The sequence below is a fragment of the Salmo salar genome, chromosome 10 (genome assembly GCF_965601325.2).
Source record: "Salmo salar chromosome 10, fSalSal1, whole genome shotgun sequence".
Lineage (NCBI taxonomy): Eukaryota > Metazoa > Chordata > Actinopteri > Salmoniformes > Salmonidae > Salmo > Salmo salar.
The window spans coordinates 61575384-61592500 of record NC_138300.1 but is presented as its reverse complement, the minus strand read 5'-3'; the positions used below and the strand labels follow the sequence as shown (position 1 = coordinate 61592500).

Sequence of the window (17117 nt, the reverse complement as noted above, 5' to 3'; positions counted from 1 at the left end):
GACAGAGAGATAGAGAGAGAGCGAGACAGAGAGACAGAGACAGAGAGACAGAGAGAGAGAGACAGAGAGAGAGAGGAGAGAGCGAGAGAGAGACAGAGAGAGAGACAGAGAGAGAGAGAGAGAGAGAGACAGAGAGAGAGACAGAGAGAGAGAGAGACAGAGAGAGAGACAGAGAGAGAGACAGAGAGAGAGAGACAGAGAGAGAGACAGAGAGAGAGAGACAGAGAGAGAGAGAGACAGAGACAGAGACAGAGACAGAGAGGTGATTGGTGGATCAGGTTGTAGCTCAGTGATTGGCTGGATAGTTTACCTTTCCCCTCAGGTCGTCTGTTTGCCGTAGGTAGACCCGGTTTCCCGTCTGGTCCGTCACGCTAACGTATCCCCCCTCGGCCGGGGGGCGCTTCAGAACGTGACACGACGACGTTGCCGCGGCGACTCTCCGAGGAGACTCCTGGATGGCTGCGAAGCCACTGATGTCCAAGATCACCGGGACTGGCTGGGGTCTACACACAAACAAACACAATCAAACAAACACACTTTGATTTGAGAGTTCCACATATTGACATTGACTGCGGCTCTATAAACTAATACGGATAGACAGAATGGTGCAGATCTATGTATCTATACATCTATCTATCTACACAGAAACACACTTTGATTGGCCTCGATCGATCGATAGATAGATAGATAGATAGATAGATAGATAGATAGATAGATAGATAGATAGATAGATAGATAGATAGATAGATAGATAGATAGATAGATAGATAGATAGATAGATAGATAGATAGATAGATAGATAGATAGATAGATAGATAGATAGATAGATAGATAGATAGATAGATAGATAGATAGATAGATAGATAGATAGCTGTAAACCACCTGTTGAACACAGAATCGTTTCAGATGGACTTTCAAATGTGACTAAACAAAATCGTAAAATCGGACTTGGATTTATCTGGGAATTAGGAGTTTACTTCCTGAACTGGAATTACATCAATAATGTAATAAATAATATATAGTTCATTAATATATTATAACATTATATATATATAACATAATATACAGGGTTAGTCTGGACTCTGGTATTAATATAGAGGGTTATCATGTGTTCAGAGCTGACAGACAGGGTGGGGGGGGGGGGAGTAGAGGGGTCATTCTGGACTCTGGTATTAATATAGAGGGTTATCATGTGTTCAGAGCTGACAGACAGGGTAGAGGGGGGGAGTAGAGGGGTCATTCTGGACTCTGGTATTAATATAGAGGGTTATCATGTGTTCAGAGCTGACAGACAGGGTAGAGGGGGGGAGTAGAGGGGTGGAGGGGTCATTCTGGACTCTGGTATTAATATAGAGGTTATCATGTGTTCAGAGCTGACAGACAGGGTGGGGGGGGGGGGGGGGGTAGAGGGGTCATTCTGGACTCTGGTATTAATATAGAGGGTTATCATGTGTTCAGAGCTGACAGACAGGGTAGAGGGGTCATTCTGGACTCTGGTATTGAACCTGAAGGGCTCTACTTCCTCCTCTAGGCCACAACAAATTAATTCAGACACTGGCCTCATTACAGGAAGAAAATGACATAATTGATGCATTTAATTCACCATGTTATATGTTTTGAAAGAACTTCTAAGCCTTTTCACAATGAAACTGGGCTGGATGCTGATAGGGGGGGGGAAAACGTTCTGAATGATCAGAGAAATGATAGTCAGTCAAAGCTTTTCTTTCAGGCTGTTTACAGAAAAATAAGTCCTGAATGGTTTTCTAGCAATAGACAAAAAAAATCCATAGAGGGGGGGGGGGGGGCGACAAATTGGCTCAATAGCAATGTTAACCTGTTTGGGCTAGGGGGCAGTATTGAGAATTTTGGAAAAAATATGTGCCCATTTTTAACTGCCTCCTACACCAACTCAGAAGCTAGAATATGCATATTATTGTTCAGGTTTGGATAGAAAACACCCTAAAGTTTCTAAAACTGTTTGAATGGTGTCTGTGAGTATAACAGAACTCCTATGGCAGGCAAAAACCTGACAAGGTTTCATGCAGGAAGTGGCCTGTTTGACAAGGAGTCGTGCGTCTTGCATCTGTTTATTGAAGAGTAAGGATCTTAGCTGTAACGTGACAATTCCCAGGGCTCCAATAGGCTCTCAGAAGCCGGGAAAATCATGAAGGTTGACGAGGCAGCCTCAGGCTGAAACAGATGATCGCCTTATTCAAGTGTCCCATTAGGTGACAATGGAGTGAGGCGCGTGCGCGATTAGCCCCCCGTGGAGTATTTTCATTAGGCTGTTTAGTTTATTGCAGATTCCCGGTCGGAATATTATCGCTTTTCTACGAGATAAATGGCATAAAAATTGGTTTTAAACAGCGGTTGACATGCTTCGAAGTACGGTAATGGAATATTTAGACATTTTTTGTCACGCCATGCGCACGACCGTGGATTACCATTCTGATAGTGTCTAGAACGCACGAACAAAACGCCGCTATTCGGATATAACGATGGATTATTTTGGACCAAACCTACATTTGTTATTGAAGTAGAAGTCCTGGGAGTGCATTCTGACGAAGAACAGGAAAGGTAAGAACATTTTTCTTATAGGAAATGTGATTATGGTGAAGGCTAAACTTGCTGGGTGTCTAAATAGCTAGCCGTGATGGCTGGGCTATGTACTTAGAATATTGCAAAATGTGCTTCATCCGAAAAGCTATTTTAAAATCGGACATATCGAGTGCATAGAGGAGTAATGTATCTATAATTCTTAAAATAATTGTTATGCTTTTTGTGAACGTTTATCGTGAGTAATTTAGCAAACTGTTAGTAAATTCCCCGGAAGTATGCTTTTTCTGAACGTCACATGCTAATGTAAAAAGCTGTTTTTTGATATAAATATGAACTTGATTGAACAGACATGCATGTATTGTATAACATAATGTCCTAGGTGTGTCATCTGATGAAGATCATAAAAGGTTAGTGCTGCATTTAGCTGTGGTTTGGGTTTTTGGTGACATTATATGCTAGCTTGAAAAATGGGTGTCTGATTATTTCTGGCTGGGCACTCTCCTGACATAATCTAATGTTTTGCTTTCGTTGTAAAGCCTTTTTGAAATCGGACAGTGTGGTTAGATTAACGAGAGTCTTGTCTTTAAATAGCTGTAAAATAGTCATATGTTTGAGAAATTGAAGTAATAGTATTTCAAACGATTCAAAAATCGCGCCACTGGATACAGGTGGCTGTTACGTAGGTGGGACGAATTCGTCCCGCCTAGCCCATAGAGGTTAAACTAAACAAAACAAACTGGGTTATCGGGAAATATTCAAAAAGCATGGAAATCAGTTCGTGCTGCCGCTCCATAAAAGGATAGTACTCACCTTAATAATTATTATTACCCATTTTCAAGGCTTCCTTGTTTAGCTAAGATTCACAAAACTGTTTAGAAATTGAAGTAGAATATTTCAGCCAAAGTCCAACGAGAGTGGATACAAAAATACATTTGCTTTAACTAATTAGGATAAAAACGGGTTAGGGTTGGAAGAAGTTTGGAACCACCAAGACTCATCCTAGAGCTGGCAGCCCGGCCAAACTGAGCAAACGGGGGAGAAGGGCCTTGGTCAGAGAGGTGACCAAGAACCTGTTGGTCACTCTAACAGAGCTCCAGAGTTCCTCTGTGGAGATGGGAGAACCTTCCAGAAGGACACCCATCTCTGCAGCACTCCACCAAATCAGGCCTTTATGGGTAGAGTCACCAGACGGAAGACACTCCTCAGTAAAAGGCACATGACAGCTCTCTTGGGAGTTTGCCAAACAGGAAGTCAGCCTGCCACACAGTCTCCTCGTGGATTGCAATGTAATCGGCCATAATCGGTGTCCAAAAAAAGGCCAATTACCGATTGATATGAAAAACTTGAAATAGTCCCTAATTAAATTGGCCATGCTGATTAAATCGGTCCACATTTAATGTGTATTTATTTTAATGTGTTTATTGTTTTTTGATGTGTATTGTGGTGTACTAGTTATAAGAGGGCTGTGGTTCTAGTTGATGTACTAGTGGGTTATCAGAGGGCTGGTTCTAGTTGATGTACTAGTGGGTTATCAGAGGGCTGGTTCTAGTTGATGTACTAGTGGGTTATCAGAGGGCTGGTTCTAGTTGATGTACTAGTGGGTTATCAGAGGGCTGGTTCTAGTTGATGTACTAGTGGGTTATCAGAGGGCTGTGGTTCTAGTTGATGTACTAGTGGGTTATCAGAGGGCTGTGGTTCTAGTTGATGTACTAGTGGGTTATCAGAGGGCTGGTTCTAGTTGATGTACTAGTGGGTTATCAGAGGGCTGTGGTTCTAGTTGATGTACTAGTGGGTTATCAGAGGGCTGGTTCTAGTTGATGTACTAGTGGGTTATCAGAGGGCTGGTTCTAGTTGATGTAGTAGTGGGTTATCAGAGGGCTGGTTCTAGTTGATGTACTAGTGGGTTATCAGAGGGCTGTGGTTCTAGTTGATGTACTAGTGGGTTATCAGAGGGCTGGTTCTAGTTGATGTACTAGTGGGTTATCAGAGGGCTGGTTCTAGTTGATGTACTAGTGGGTTATCAGAGGGCTGGTTCTAGTTGATGTACTAGTGGGTTATCAGAGGGCTGGTTCTAGTTGATGTACTAGTGGGTTATCAGAGGGCTGGTTCTAGTTGATGTACTAGTGGGTTATCAGAGGGCTGGTTCTAGTTGATGTACTAGTGGGTTATCAGAGGGCTGTGGTTCTAGTTGATGTACTAGTGGGTTATCAGAGGGCTGTGGTTCTAGTTGATGTACTAGTGGGTTATCAGAGGGCTGGTTCTAGTTGATGTAGTAGTGGGTTATCAGAGGGCTGGTTCTAGTTGATGTAGTAGTGGGTTATCAGAGGGCTGGTTCTAGTTGATGTAGTAGTGGGTTATCAGAGGGCTGTGGTTCTAGTTGATGTACTAGTGGGTTATCAGAGGGCTGTGGTTCTAGTTGATGTACTAGTGGGTTATCAGAGGGCTGGTTCTAGTTGATGTACTAGTGGGTTATCAGAGGGCTGTGGTTCTAGTTGATGTACTAGTGGGTTATCAGAGGGCTGGTTCTAGTTGATGTACTAGTGGGTTATCAGAGGGCTGGTTCTAGTTGATGTACTAGTGGGTTATCAGAGGGCTGTGGTTCTAGTTGATGTACTAGTGGGTTATCAGAGGGCTGGTTCTAGTTGATGTACTAGTGGGTTATCAGAGGGCTGTGGTTCTAGTTGATGTACTAGTGGGTTATCAGAGGGCTGTGGTTCTAGTTGATGTACTAGTGGGTTATCAGAGGGCTGGTTCTAGTTGATGTACTAGTGGGTTATCAGAGGGCTGTGGTTCTAGTTGATGTACTAGTGGGTTATCAGAGGGCTGGTTCTAGTTGATGTACTAGTGGGTTATCAGAGGGCTGGTTCTAGTTGATGTAGTAGTGGGTTATCAGAGGGCTGGTTCTAGTTGATGTACTAGTGGGTTATCAGAGGGCTGTGGTTCTAGTTGATGTACTAGTGGGTTATCAGAGGGCTGGTTCTAGTTGATGTACTAGTGGGTTATCAGAGGGCTGGTTCTAGTTGATGTACTAGTGGGTTATCAGAGGGCTGGTTCTAGTTGATGTACTAGTGGGTTATCAGAGGGCTGGTTCTAGTTGATGTACTAGTGGGTTATCAGAGGGCTGGTTCTAGTTGATGTACTAGTGGGTTATCAGAGGGCTGGTTCTAGTTGATGTACTAGTGGGTTATCAGAGGGCTGTGGTTCTAGTTGATGTACTAGTGGGTTATCAGAGGGCTGTGGTTCTAGTTGATGTACTAGTGGGTTATCAGAGGGCTGGTTCTAGTTGATGTAGTAGTGGGTTATCAGAGGGCTGGTTCTAGTTGATGTAGTAGTGGGTTATCAGAGGGCTGGTTCTAGTTGATGTAGTAGTGGGTTATCAGAGGGCTGTGGTTCTAGTTGATGTACTAGTGGGTTATCAGAGGGCTGTGGTTCTAGTTGATGTACTAGTGGGTTATCAGAGGGCTGGTTCTAGTTGATGTACTAGTGGGTTATCAGAGGGCTGTGGTTCTAGTTGATGTACTAGTGGGTTATCAGAGGGCTGGTTCTAGTTGATGTACTAGTGGGTTATCAGAGGGCTGGTTCTAGTTGATGTACTAGTGGGTTATCAGAGGGCTGTGGTTCTAGTTGATGTACTAGTGGGTTATCAGAGGGCTGGTTCTAGTTTATGTACTAGTGGGTTATCAGAGGGCTGTGGTTCTAGTTGATGTACTAGTGGGTTATCAGAGGGCTGTGGTTCTAGTTGATGTAGTAGTGGGTTATCAGAGGGCTGGTTCTAGTTGATGTACTAGTGGGTTATCAGAGGGCTGGTTCTAGTTGATGTACTAGTGGGTTATCAGAGGGCTGGTTCTAGTTGATGTACTAGTGGGTTATCAGAGGGCTGTGGTTCTAGTTGATGTACTAGTGGGTTATCAGAGGGCTGTGGTTCTAGTTGATGTACTAGTGGGTTATCAGAGGGCTGGTTCTAGTTGATGTACTAGTGGGTTATCAGAGGGCTGTGGTTCTAGTTGATGTACTAGTGGGTTATCAGAGGGCTGGTTCTAGTTGATGTACTAGTGGGTTATCAGAGGGCTGGTTCTAGTTGATGTAGTAGTGGGTTATCAGAGGGCTGGTTCTAGTTGATGTACTAGTGGGTTATCAGAGGGCTGTGGTTCTAGTTGATGTACTAGTGGGTTATCAGAGGGCTGGTTCTAGTTGATGTACTAGTGGGTTATCAGAGGGCTGGTTCTAGTTGATGTACTAGTGGGTTATCAGAGGGCTGGTTCTAGTTGATGTACTAGTGGGTTATCAGAGGGCTGGTTCTAGTTGATGTACTAGTGGGTTATCAGAGGGCTGGTTCTAGTTGATGTACTAGTGGGTTATCAGAGGGCTGGTTCTAGTTGATGTACTAGTGGGTTATCAGAGGGCTGTGGTTCTAGTTGATGTACTAGTGGGTTATCAGAGGGCTGTGGTTCTAGTTGATGTACTAGTGGGTTATCAGAGGGCTGGTTCTAGTTGATGTAGTAGTGGGTTATCAGAGGGCTGGTTCTAGTTGATGTAGTAGTGGGTTATCAGAGGGCTGGTTCTAGTTGATGTAGTAGTGGGTTATCAGAGGGCTGTGGTTCTAGTTGATGTACTAGTGGGTTATCAGAGGGCTGTGGTTCTAGTTGATGTACTAGTGGGTTATCAGAGGGCTGGTTCTAGTTGATGTACTAGTGGGTTATCAGAGGGCTGTGGTTCTAGTTGATGTACTAGTGGGTTATCAGAGGGCTGGTTCTAGTTGATGTACTAGTGGGTTATCAGAGGGCTGGTTCTAGTTGATGTACTAGTGGGTTATCAGAGGGCTGTGGTTCTAGTTGATGTACTAGTGGGTTATCAGAGGGCTGGTTCTAGTTTATGTACTAGTGGGTTATCAGAGGGCTGTGGTTCTAGTTGATGTACTAGTGGGTTATCAGAGGGCTGTGGTTCTAGTTGATGTAGTAGTGGGTTATCAGAGGGCTGGTTCTAGTTGATGTACTAGTGGGTTATCAGAGGGCTGGTTCTAGTTGATGTACTAGTGGGTTATCAGAGGGCTGGTTCTAGTTGATGTACTAGTGGGTTATCAGAGGGCTGTGGTTCTAGTTGATGTACTAGTGGGTTATCAGAGGGCTGTGGTTCTAGTTGATGTACTAGTGGGTTATCAGAGGGCTGGTTCTAGTTGATGTACTAGTGGGTTATCAGAGGGCTGTGGTTCTAGTTGATGTACTAGTGGGTTATCAGAGGGCTGGTTCTAGTTGATGTACTAGTGGGTTATCAGAGGGCTGGTTCTAGTTGATGTAGTAGTGGGTTATCAGAGGGCTCGTTCTAGTTGATGTACTAGTGGGTTATCAGAGGGCTGTGGTTCTAGTTGATGTACTAGTGGGTTATCAGAGGGCTGGTTCTAGTTGATGTACTAGTGGGTTATCAGAGGGCTGGTTCTAGTTGATGTACTAGTGGGTTATCAGAGGGCTGGTTCTAGTTGATGTACTAGTGGGTTATCAGAGGGCTGGTTCTAGTTGATGTACTAGTGGGTTATCAGAGGGCTGGTTCTAGTTGATGTACTAGTGGGTTATCAGAGGGCTGGTTCTAGTTGATGTACTAGTGGGTTATCAGAGGGCTGTGGTTCTAGTTGATGTACTAGTGGGTTATCAGAGGGCTGTGGTTCTAGTTGATGTACTAGTGGGTTATCAGAGGGCTGGTTCTAGTTGATGTAGTAGTGGGTTATCAGAGGGCTGGTTCTAGTTGATGTAGTAGTGGGTTATCAGAGGGCTGGTTCTAGTTGATGTAGTAGTGGGTTATCAGAGGGCTGTGGTTCTAGTTGATGTACTAGTGGGTTATCAGAGGGCTGTGGTTCTAGTTGATGTACTAGTGGGTTATCAGAGGGCTGGTTCTAGTTGATGTACTAGTGGGTTATCAGAGGGCTGTGGTTCTAGTTGATGTACTAGTGGGTTATCAGAGGGCTGGTTCTAGTTGATGTACTAGTGGGTTATCAGAGGGCTGGTTCTAGTTGATGTACTAGTGGGTTATCAGAGGGCTGTGGTTCTAGTTGATGTACTAGTGGGTTATCAGAGGGCTGGTTCTAGTTTATGTACTAGTGGGTTATCAGAGGGCTGTGGTTCTAGTTGATGTACTAGTGGGTTATCAGAGGGCTGTGGTTCTAGTTGATGTAGTAGTGGGTTATCAGAGGGCTGGTTCTAGTTGATGTACTAGTGGGTTATCAGAGGGCTGGTTCTAGTTGATGTACTAGTGGGTTATCAGAGGGCTGGTTCTAGTTGATGTACTAGTGGGTTATCAGAGGGCTGGTTCTAGTTGATGTACTAGTGGGTTATCAGAGGGCTGTGGTTCTAGTTGATGTACTAGTGGGTTATCAGAGGGCTGGTTCTAGTTGATGTACTAGTGGGTTATCAGAGGGCTGTGGTTCTAGTTGATGTAGTAGTGGGTTATCAGAGGGCTGGTTCTAGTTGATGTACTAGTGGGTTATCAGAGGGCTGGTTCTAGTTGATGTAGTAGTGGGTTATCAGAGGGCTGGTTCTAGTTGATGTACTAGTGGGTTATCAGAGGGCTGTGGTTCTAGTTGATGTAGTAGTGGGTTATCAGAGGGCTGTGGTTCTAGTTGATGTACTAGTGGGTTATCAGAGGGCTGGTTCTAGTTGATGTAGTAGTGGGTTATCAGAGGGCTGGTTCTAGTTGATGTACTAGTGGGTTATCAGAGGGCTGTGGTTCTAGTTGATGTACTAGTGGGTTATCAGAGGGCTGGTTCTAGTTGATGTACTAGTGGGTTATCAGAGGGCTGGTTCTAGTTGATGTACTAGTGGGTTATCAGAGGGCTGGTTCTAGTTGATGTACTAGTGGGTTATCAGAGGGCTGTGGTTCTAGTTGATGTACTAGTGGGTTATCAGAGGGCTGGTTCTAGTTGATGTAGTAGTGGGTTATCAGAGGGCTGTGGTTCTAGTTGATGTACTAGTGGGTTATCAGAGGGCTGTGGTTCTAGTTGATGTACTAGTGGGTTATCAGAGGGCTGGTTCTAGTTGATGTACTAGTGGGTTATCAGAGGGCTGGTTCTAGTTGATGTACTAGTGGGTTATCAGAGGGCTGGTTCTAGTTGATGTACTAGTGGGTTATCAGAGGGCTGGTTCTAGTTGATGTACTAGTGGGTTATCAGAGGGCTGTGGTTCTAGTTGATGTACTAGTGGGTTATCAGAGGGCTGTGGTTCTAGTTGATGTACTAGTGGGTTATCAGAGGGCTGGTTCTAGTTGATGTACTAGTGGGTTATCAGAGGGCTGTGGTTCTAGTTGATGTACTAGTGGGTTATCAGAGGGCTGGTCCCAGTATGACCATTGACCCCACGGTCCTACCTGCTGCTCGGAGGTCGATGGAACTCCTCTGGAGACGATGGGGGCGTGATGTCATCAACCTGAGACACCTCAAACAGCTTCTTGGCCACATCCTGCCTCAGACGCTTAGCCTTGGGAGCTACACAGGGATACAAATATATCAACGACAAGAGACAACTCACTCTCTCTCTCCATCTCCCTCCCTCCCTCTCTCTCCCCCCCAACGGCTGAGAAGAGGGAGGAGCTACTCACTGATTGGCTCATCCGCCAGCAGGTGTTCTATGTCCTCTCTGTCACACGTCACAGGCGGGCCTTCCAATTGGCCGAGGCTCCGTTCTGACGATGCCTGTGATTGGTTCCTGAGTGGCTGGTCACCAGCGGTGATGGCTTCCTGGAACAACTGAGGTTTCTGCTTCCTGAACTCTGACCGCTTAGTGGACGGGGCCGGATCAACTGACCACACACACACACACACACACACACACACACACACACACACACACACACACACACACACACACACACACACACACACACACACACACACACACACACACACACACACACACACACACACACACACACACACCACACACACATCAGAATAGTCTGTAGCCGACAGTATTTTTCAGTGACAACACTTTTCTGGCGTCCTTCGTCCAATTACACACAGGTGTTAGGAGATACAGATAACTAAGTAGAACCCTAACTAAGTACCAGAGGTCTCCTGTGAACAAGATTTGTAACAGGGAGATATGGCCGTGTGGGAACCCTAACCAAGATCTGTAACGTGGAGATATGGCAATGTGGGAACCCTAACCAAGATCTGTAACGTGGAGATATGGCAATGTGGGAACCCTAACCAAGATCTGTAACGTGGAGATATGGCAATGTGGGAACCCTAACCAAGATCTGTAACGTGGAGATATGGCAATGTGGGAACCCTAACCAAGATCTGTAACGTGGAGATATGGCAATGTGGGAACCCTAACCAAGATCTGTAACATGGCCGTGTGGGAACCTGAACTTCTGCACCATTAGATTCATCCATTTCTCCTGCATCCGTTGGTCCCATGAGTCTGTGTGATTAATAACAGAGGCTGAGTTACAGCGCTGTTTGTGAGACAAGGGAAGATCTCCAAGGGGCTTTTTACAACAACCATAGAGTCTGAATGGTTTGAGCGACCAGCTATTAAAAACGATCTATGAAAAGCTGAGACTCCCACAGAAACATGATTTGATCTGTAACGTTTACAAGCTATACAACAGGAAGGGGAGGGGTTCCTCTATAGAGAAGTCAGGAAATCCCAGGACAGTGTCTAAAATACTACTGGAAAGGGGTGTCTATAATACTACTGGAAAGGGGTGTCTATAATACTACTGGAAAGGGGTGTCTATAATACTACTGGAAAGGGGTGTCTATTATAATACTACTGGAAAGGGGTGTCTATTATAATACTACTGGAAAGGGGTGTCTATTATAATACTACTGGAAAGGGGTGTCTATTATAATACTACTGGAAAGGGGTGTCTATAATACTACTGGAAAGGGGTGTCTATTATAATACTACTGGAAAGGGGTGTCTATTATAATACTACTGGAAAGGGGTGTCTATAATACTACTGGAAAGGGGTGTCTATAATACTACTGGAAAGGGGTGTCTATTATAATACTACTGGAAAGGGGTGTCTATAATACTACTGGAAAGGGGTGTCTATTATAATACTACTGGAAAGGGGTGTCTATTATAATACTACTGGAAAGGGGTGTCTATTATAATACTACTGGAAAGGGGTGTCTATTATAATACTACTGGAAAGGGGTGTCTATTATAATACTACTGGAAAGGGGTGTCTATTATAATACTACTGGAAAGGGGTGTCTATTATAATACTACTGGAAAGGGGTGTCTATTATAATACTACTGGAAAGGGGTGTCTATTATAATACTGGAAAGGGGTGTCTATTATAATACTACTGGAAAGGGGTGTCTATAATACTACTGGAAAGGGGTGTCTATTATAATACTACTGGAAAGGGGTGTCTATTATAATACTACTGGAAAGGGGTGTCTATTATAATACTGGAAAGGGGTGTCTATTATAATACTGGAAAGGGGTGTCTATAATACTGGAAAGGGGTGTCTATAATACTGGAAAGGGGTGTCTATAATACTGGAAAGGGGTGTCTATAATACTGGAAAGGGGTGTCTATAATACTGGAAAGGGGTGTCTATAATACTGGAAAGGGGTGTCTATAATACTGGAAGAAAACTCACATAGACGCTGTCAAACTCAATACAGTCGTCACTGACTAGTAGGATATTAGTGAAACTATTTCTGTACTTGGCTCTTTCTATAAATACAGGGACCAGACACCAGGTTCAACATTTCAAAATGGTTTGGTAAACATTCAAATATAATTTTCTTCCAGCTTCACAGTTACAAAAATAAGACTCCCCCTAGAAACACAACACCTAGCAACACAATGAGACCATAACTCCCCCTAGCAACACCACAACATCTACATGTCACAATGAGACCACAACTCACCCTAGCAACAACACAACAGCTACACGTCACAATGAGACCGTAACTCCCCCTAGCAACAACATCTACACGTCACAATGAGACCAAAACTCCCCCTAGCAACAACATCTACATGTCAATGAGACCGTAACTCCCCCTAGCAACAACATCTACATGTCAATGAGACCGTAACTCCCCCTAGCAACAACATCTACATGTTACAATGAGACCACAACTCCCCCTAGCAACAACACAATGAGACCATAACTCCCCTAGCAACAACACAATGAGACCATAACTCCCCCTAGCAACAACACAATGAGACCATAACTCCCCCTAGCAACAACACACCATCTACATGTCATTCTAAATGCCATATGGACACAGCATGTCTCTTTGTCCTGCCTAGTAGCAGGTCTGTTTGTGGTTTAGTCCAACTTCTCTATCATTTATAGCCATGTTAAACAGTCCTGTTCTATATGTTTTAATACAATAATATAATACAATGGGTTCGGTCAAGTAAATCTTTCCAATAATGACACCATTATAACCAGTAAACTCTACAAGCAGTGTGTGTGTGATTTACTAGACATCTCATTCTGGCTTCCTCTGTCCTTGTTTACTCCACTACTTGCCTCTCGTTGAAAGTGCATTGTAGCCTGAGGGGAGGATCCTTCCCTGCTCTCCACCAATAGGCTTTGAGAGGGAGGTGCGGATCCTTCCCTGCTCTCCACCAATGGGCTTTGAGAGGGAGGTGCGGATCCTTCCCTGCTCTCCACCAATAGGCTTTGTGAGGGATGTGCGGATCCTTCCCTGCTCTCCTCCAATGGGCTTTGAGAGGGAGGTGCGGATCCTTCCCTGCTCTCCACCAATGGGCTTTGAGAGGGAGGTGTGGATCCTTCCCTGCTCTCCACCAATGGGCTTTGTGAGGGAGTTGAGGAACCTTCCCTGCTCCAATGGGCTTTGAGAGGGAGTACCACTGCATTTCCCACATTCCTCACGTCCTCGACCTCCTCCTCAAAACACATTGGATAAGAAGGTGAGAGGGTAGGGACCTCTGACCTTCTCATTCAATGGGTTTTGAGAAGGAGACGAGGAAACGCAATTGAGGACAGAGAACGCAAGTATACGAGTTAACCCACTGCATCTATGGCCAATGACCTTAAGACTTCTTGGATGGGCACTTCTAATGCAACTCTATGGCAGCACCCAAAGGGCCTTGAATTTTAGAGCTCTACCCTTAGATTTGGCGTTGACTTAGTGTCCCCATGTGCGACAGAACAGTGAGCCAATCATGGCGCAACGCTCCGTATTTTCCCCTGGCTGCCCCTCCACCACAGAAAGCACTGAGCTGGGCTGAAACACCTGCATTTTGGAGCTGCTTTACTCAAGAAAACAAAAAAAAGAGACCAAGTTTGCATGCGGCTTTTTTAACACAATGATTTTTTAAATAATATATATATTTATTTTTTACATTGTTTGCTAACTGATGTGACACGTATTAACGCCAAAATAACATGCAAAAAAACGGGTCTCCACTGGCTATTGTCTTACTATTTTCTGTTTCTAATCCTTTTCCTACTGTTTTAACTGTGCATTGTTGGAGAAGGGCTCGTAAGTAAGCATTTCACAGTAAAGTCCACACCTGTTGTAAATATTGACGACCCCCCCCCCCCCCCCCCCCTTATAAAGCAACTTTTCAAAACGGTTTAATATTAATAATAATAAATAATAATAATACTGTTGGATATTTAAGTGTTGACCAGACCAGACTAACTTGTTATTCCGTCTAGCTTGACTATTATATCACCTGACGTCCAGTCGGTTTAATCATCATAATAATAATAATAATACTGTTGGATATTTAAGTGTTAACCAGACTAACTTGTTATTCCGTCTAGCTTGACTATTATATCACCTGACGTCCAGTCGGTTTATTCATAATAATAATAATAATAATAATAATACTGTTGTATATTTAAGTGTTGACCAGACCAGATTAACTTGTTATTCCGTCTAGCTTGACTACTACTCACAGTCCATCTCAGCCAGAACCTGCAGCTCATCGGCGAACTGTTGTTCGTACTCGTCCGGTGTCCCGAACATCTCGTCGTACTCCTCGTCCATAGAAGTCGGTCAAAGTTTAATATCTCTATGTGACTGACCTGCCGAGGTCTTTTACTAGTGTATAATAATAATATGATGACAATAATATCTATTTAATACTACTTTTTTTAGTCTGTTCAGTGGTTTTTTATTTGTTTTTAATTCTTCTCCCGTCTCAGTCTATCTGCTTAATTTCCGCGGTAAAACTCTTTGGGTTAACTATTTCCGGGTTAAAGTTATTTTTTTCTCGCTTGTGATTGGATGGTCCAGAATAAACTGCTTCTCCAATAGAAATCCACCGATCACACTTATTATAAGCGACGTCAATGCCGAACTGCGCAAAAAATCAAAGTCAAAGTCAAAATCAAAGTCACGCTATATATATATATCACAATAGCGTGACTTTGATTTTATATATATATATATATTATATAAAGTTGTTTCTGCCGAAAATGAAAACGTGTCAATTAGTTATTTTCACGAGGTTAGAGTAATAACATGGTTCAACTACTTTTAAAAACATTGTCTTGAATCTAGATTGTGACTTTAAAGATTTCAGGTGAAAATTAACAACTATATATAAGGAAGATTTGTTCACTTCTTCTTCTCATTGATTTCTCAAAACACCCCTGGACAGGTCAGTTTAGGTCTATTTCATAAATGTTCCCGGAAGTGGTTCAGATATTTATGTTCCGGGGTGCTTCCGTATCCTTCGGACAGGTCAGTTTAGGTCTATTTCTGTTCCCAGAAGTCTCGCAATGTTGCGCCTCTTGGTTTAGAAACTCTTTGGTTCAGATATTTATATTCCTCCTGGGTGCTTCCGTATCCGTCGGACAGGTCAGTTTAATTAAACAGCATAATAAATTCTACACTACTGAGGATAAAAAACCAGAGTAAAAACTAAATTGGTGAGTATTTCTAACACAAGATCTCTGTAAAATATAATATCTTTCTTTGTGAAAAGCAGAAAGAGTCAGGTGGAGAGACTAAACTCTACCATTGTGTCTCTGTCTGTTAATTAAACAGTTGTTAATAATAACAGAAGGTCATGTCTCCAGTGTGTTGACTTGTTGGATATTTATGTATCCAACAGTAAGAATGGCTGAGCGAGAGGAGGTGGGGCTTTTTCATAGCCTGAGAGAGAGAGAGAGAGAGAGAGAGAGAGAGAGAGAGAGAGAGAGAGAGAGAGAGAGAGAGAGAGAGAGAGAGAGAGAGACATTCAGTTTTACTAGAGGGGTTGGGTGCGCCCCCTGTTGGCTAAACCCGGGTGGGAGGTTCCCCCTTAGCAAGCAATGGACCCCAGCACACCACTGAAGCCATTAAGAACTATATTCAAAAACACACCTGGTAACCTGTTCAATCACCAGGCACACAGCTCAACATAGTTCATTGACAGAGACTGTGGAATTAGAATAATTTTGGGTAAAAAAATTTGTGTGAAAATTAATAAAATAAAGTTGCAGCTGTCTTTGATATGCTCAATATTAACTAACTGCTATCTTGAAATGTAGAGAAAGTGTTTTAAAATAGGCATCCTATAATTTGAAAATTAGTCGAAAGGCTAAGTGATTCTCTTCCTGAGAAGAAGCTGACAGCCTTCAAACAGAGCAAAAAAAGTGGTCCCAAAAAATATGTCAAAATGAATAAAAAAATTATACAGCTGTCTTTAATAAGATAAAACTGAACTAACTGCTATCTTGAAATGTTGAAAAAGTGTTTTTAAATAGGCATCCTATCATTTGAAAATTAGTTGAAAGGCTAAGTGATTCTCCTCCTGAGAAGTTGACAGCCTTCAAACATAGTGCAAAAAAAGTGGGTGTGAACATAGAATATTTTTGGGTCAAAAAAAATAATATACAGCTGTCTTTAATAAGATCAAACTGAACTAACTGCTATCTTGAAATGTTGAAAAAGTGTTTTTAAATAGCTCAGTCTTATCACTCAATATGAGTCAAAATCTGTCACTTCCAGGAGTGCTCGAATCAACACGATATTAGACACTTTCAATGCAACATACCGAAACAAAACGAAAATGAAAAAAATAACAACTCACAGCTGAGAAATAGGTTCCCCTGTCTTACTCTCCGTCATGTTGAAATAGGTTCTCCTGTCTTACTTTCTGTCATGTTGAGATGGGTTCTCCTGTCTTACTTTCTGTCATGTTGAGATGGGTTCCCCTGTCTTACTTTCTGTCATGTTGAGATGGGTTCCACTGTCTTACTTTCTGTCATGTTGAGATGGGTTCCACTGTCTTACTTTCTGTCATGTTGAGATAGGTTCCCCTGTCTTACTGTCACGTCCTCACCAATATAAGTTCTTATTTTCTACGGTAGAGTAGTCAGGGCGTAACGGGGGTGTTTGTGTTTGTTCTATGTTCTCTATTTCTAAGCTTGAGTTCTAGTTATCTATTTCTATGTTGAGGTTTATTGGGTTGACCTTCAATTAGAGGCAGCTGTTCCTCGTTGCCTCTAATTGGAGGTCATATTTAGTAGGGGTGTTTTTTTCCTGTTGTTTGTGGGTAGTTGTTTTCCTGTTTAGTGTATGTTCACCTGATGGAACTGTTGTCGGTTGTTTTTGTATTAGTGTTTCAACCT

The 17117-nt window shown here is 43.1% G+C and overlaps 1 protein-coding gene across 1 annotated transcript in view; it reads right to left on the bottom strand.

Annotated features, from left to right (window-relative positions):
- Positions 1-14698, bottom strand: part of LOC106591468 (chromosome transmission fidelity protein 18 homolog) — a 51788-nt gene extending 37090 nt beyond the window's left edge. The window contains exons 1-4 of the mRNA XM_082956611.1: positions 14454-14698; positions 10141-10341; positions 9910-10027; positions 311-503 (exon numbers count right to left, since the gene is read on the bottom strand). Of these exons, the coding sequence (XP_082812737.1) occupies positions 311-503; positions 9910-10027; positions 10141-10341; positions 14454-14544 (603 nt within the window). The 5' untranslated portion in view covers positions 14545-14698. The remainder of the gene's footprint in view (positions 1-310; positions 504-9909; positions 10028-10140; positions 10342-14453) is intronic.
- Between the last annotated feature and the right edge of the window lie 2419 nt (positions 14699-17117).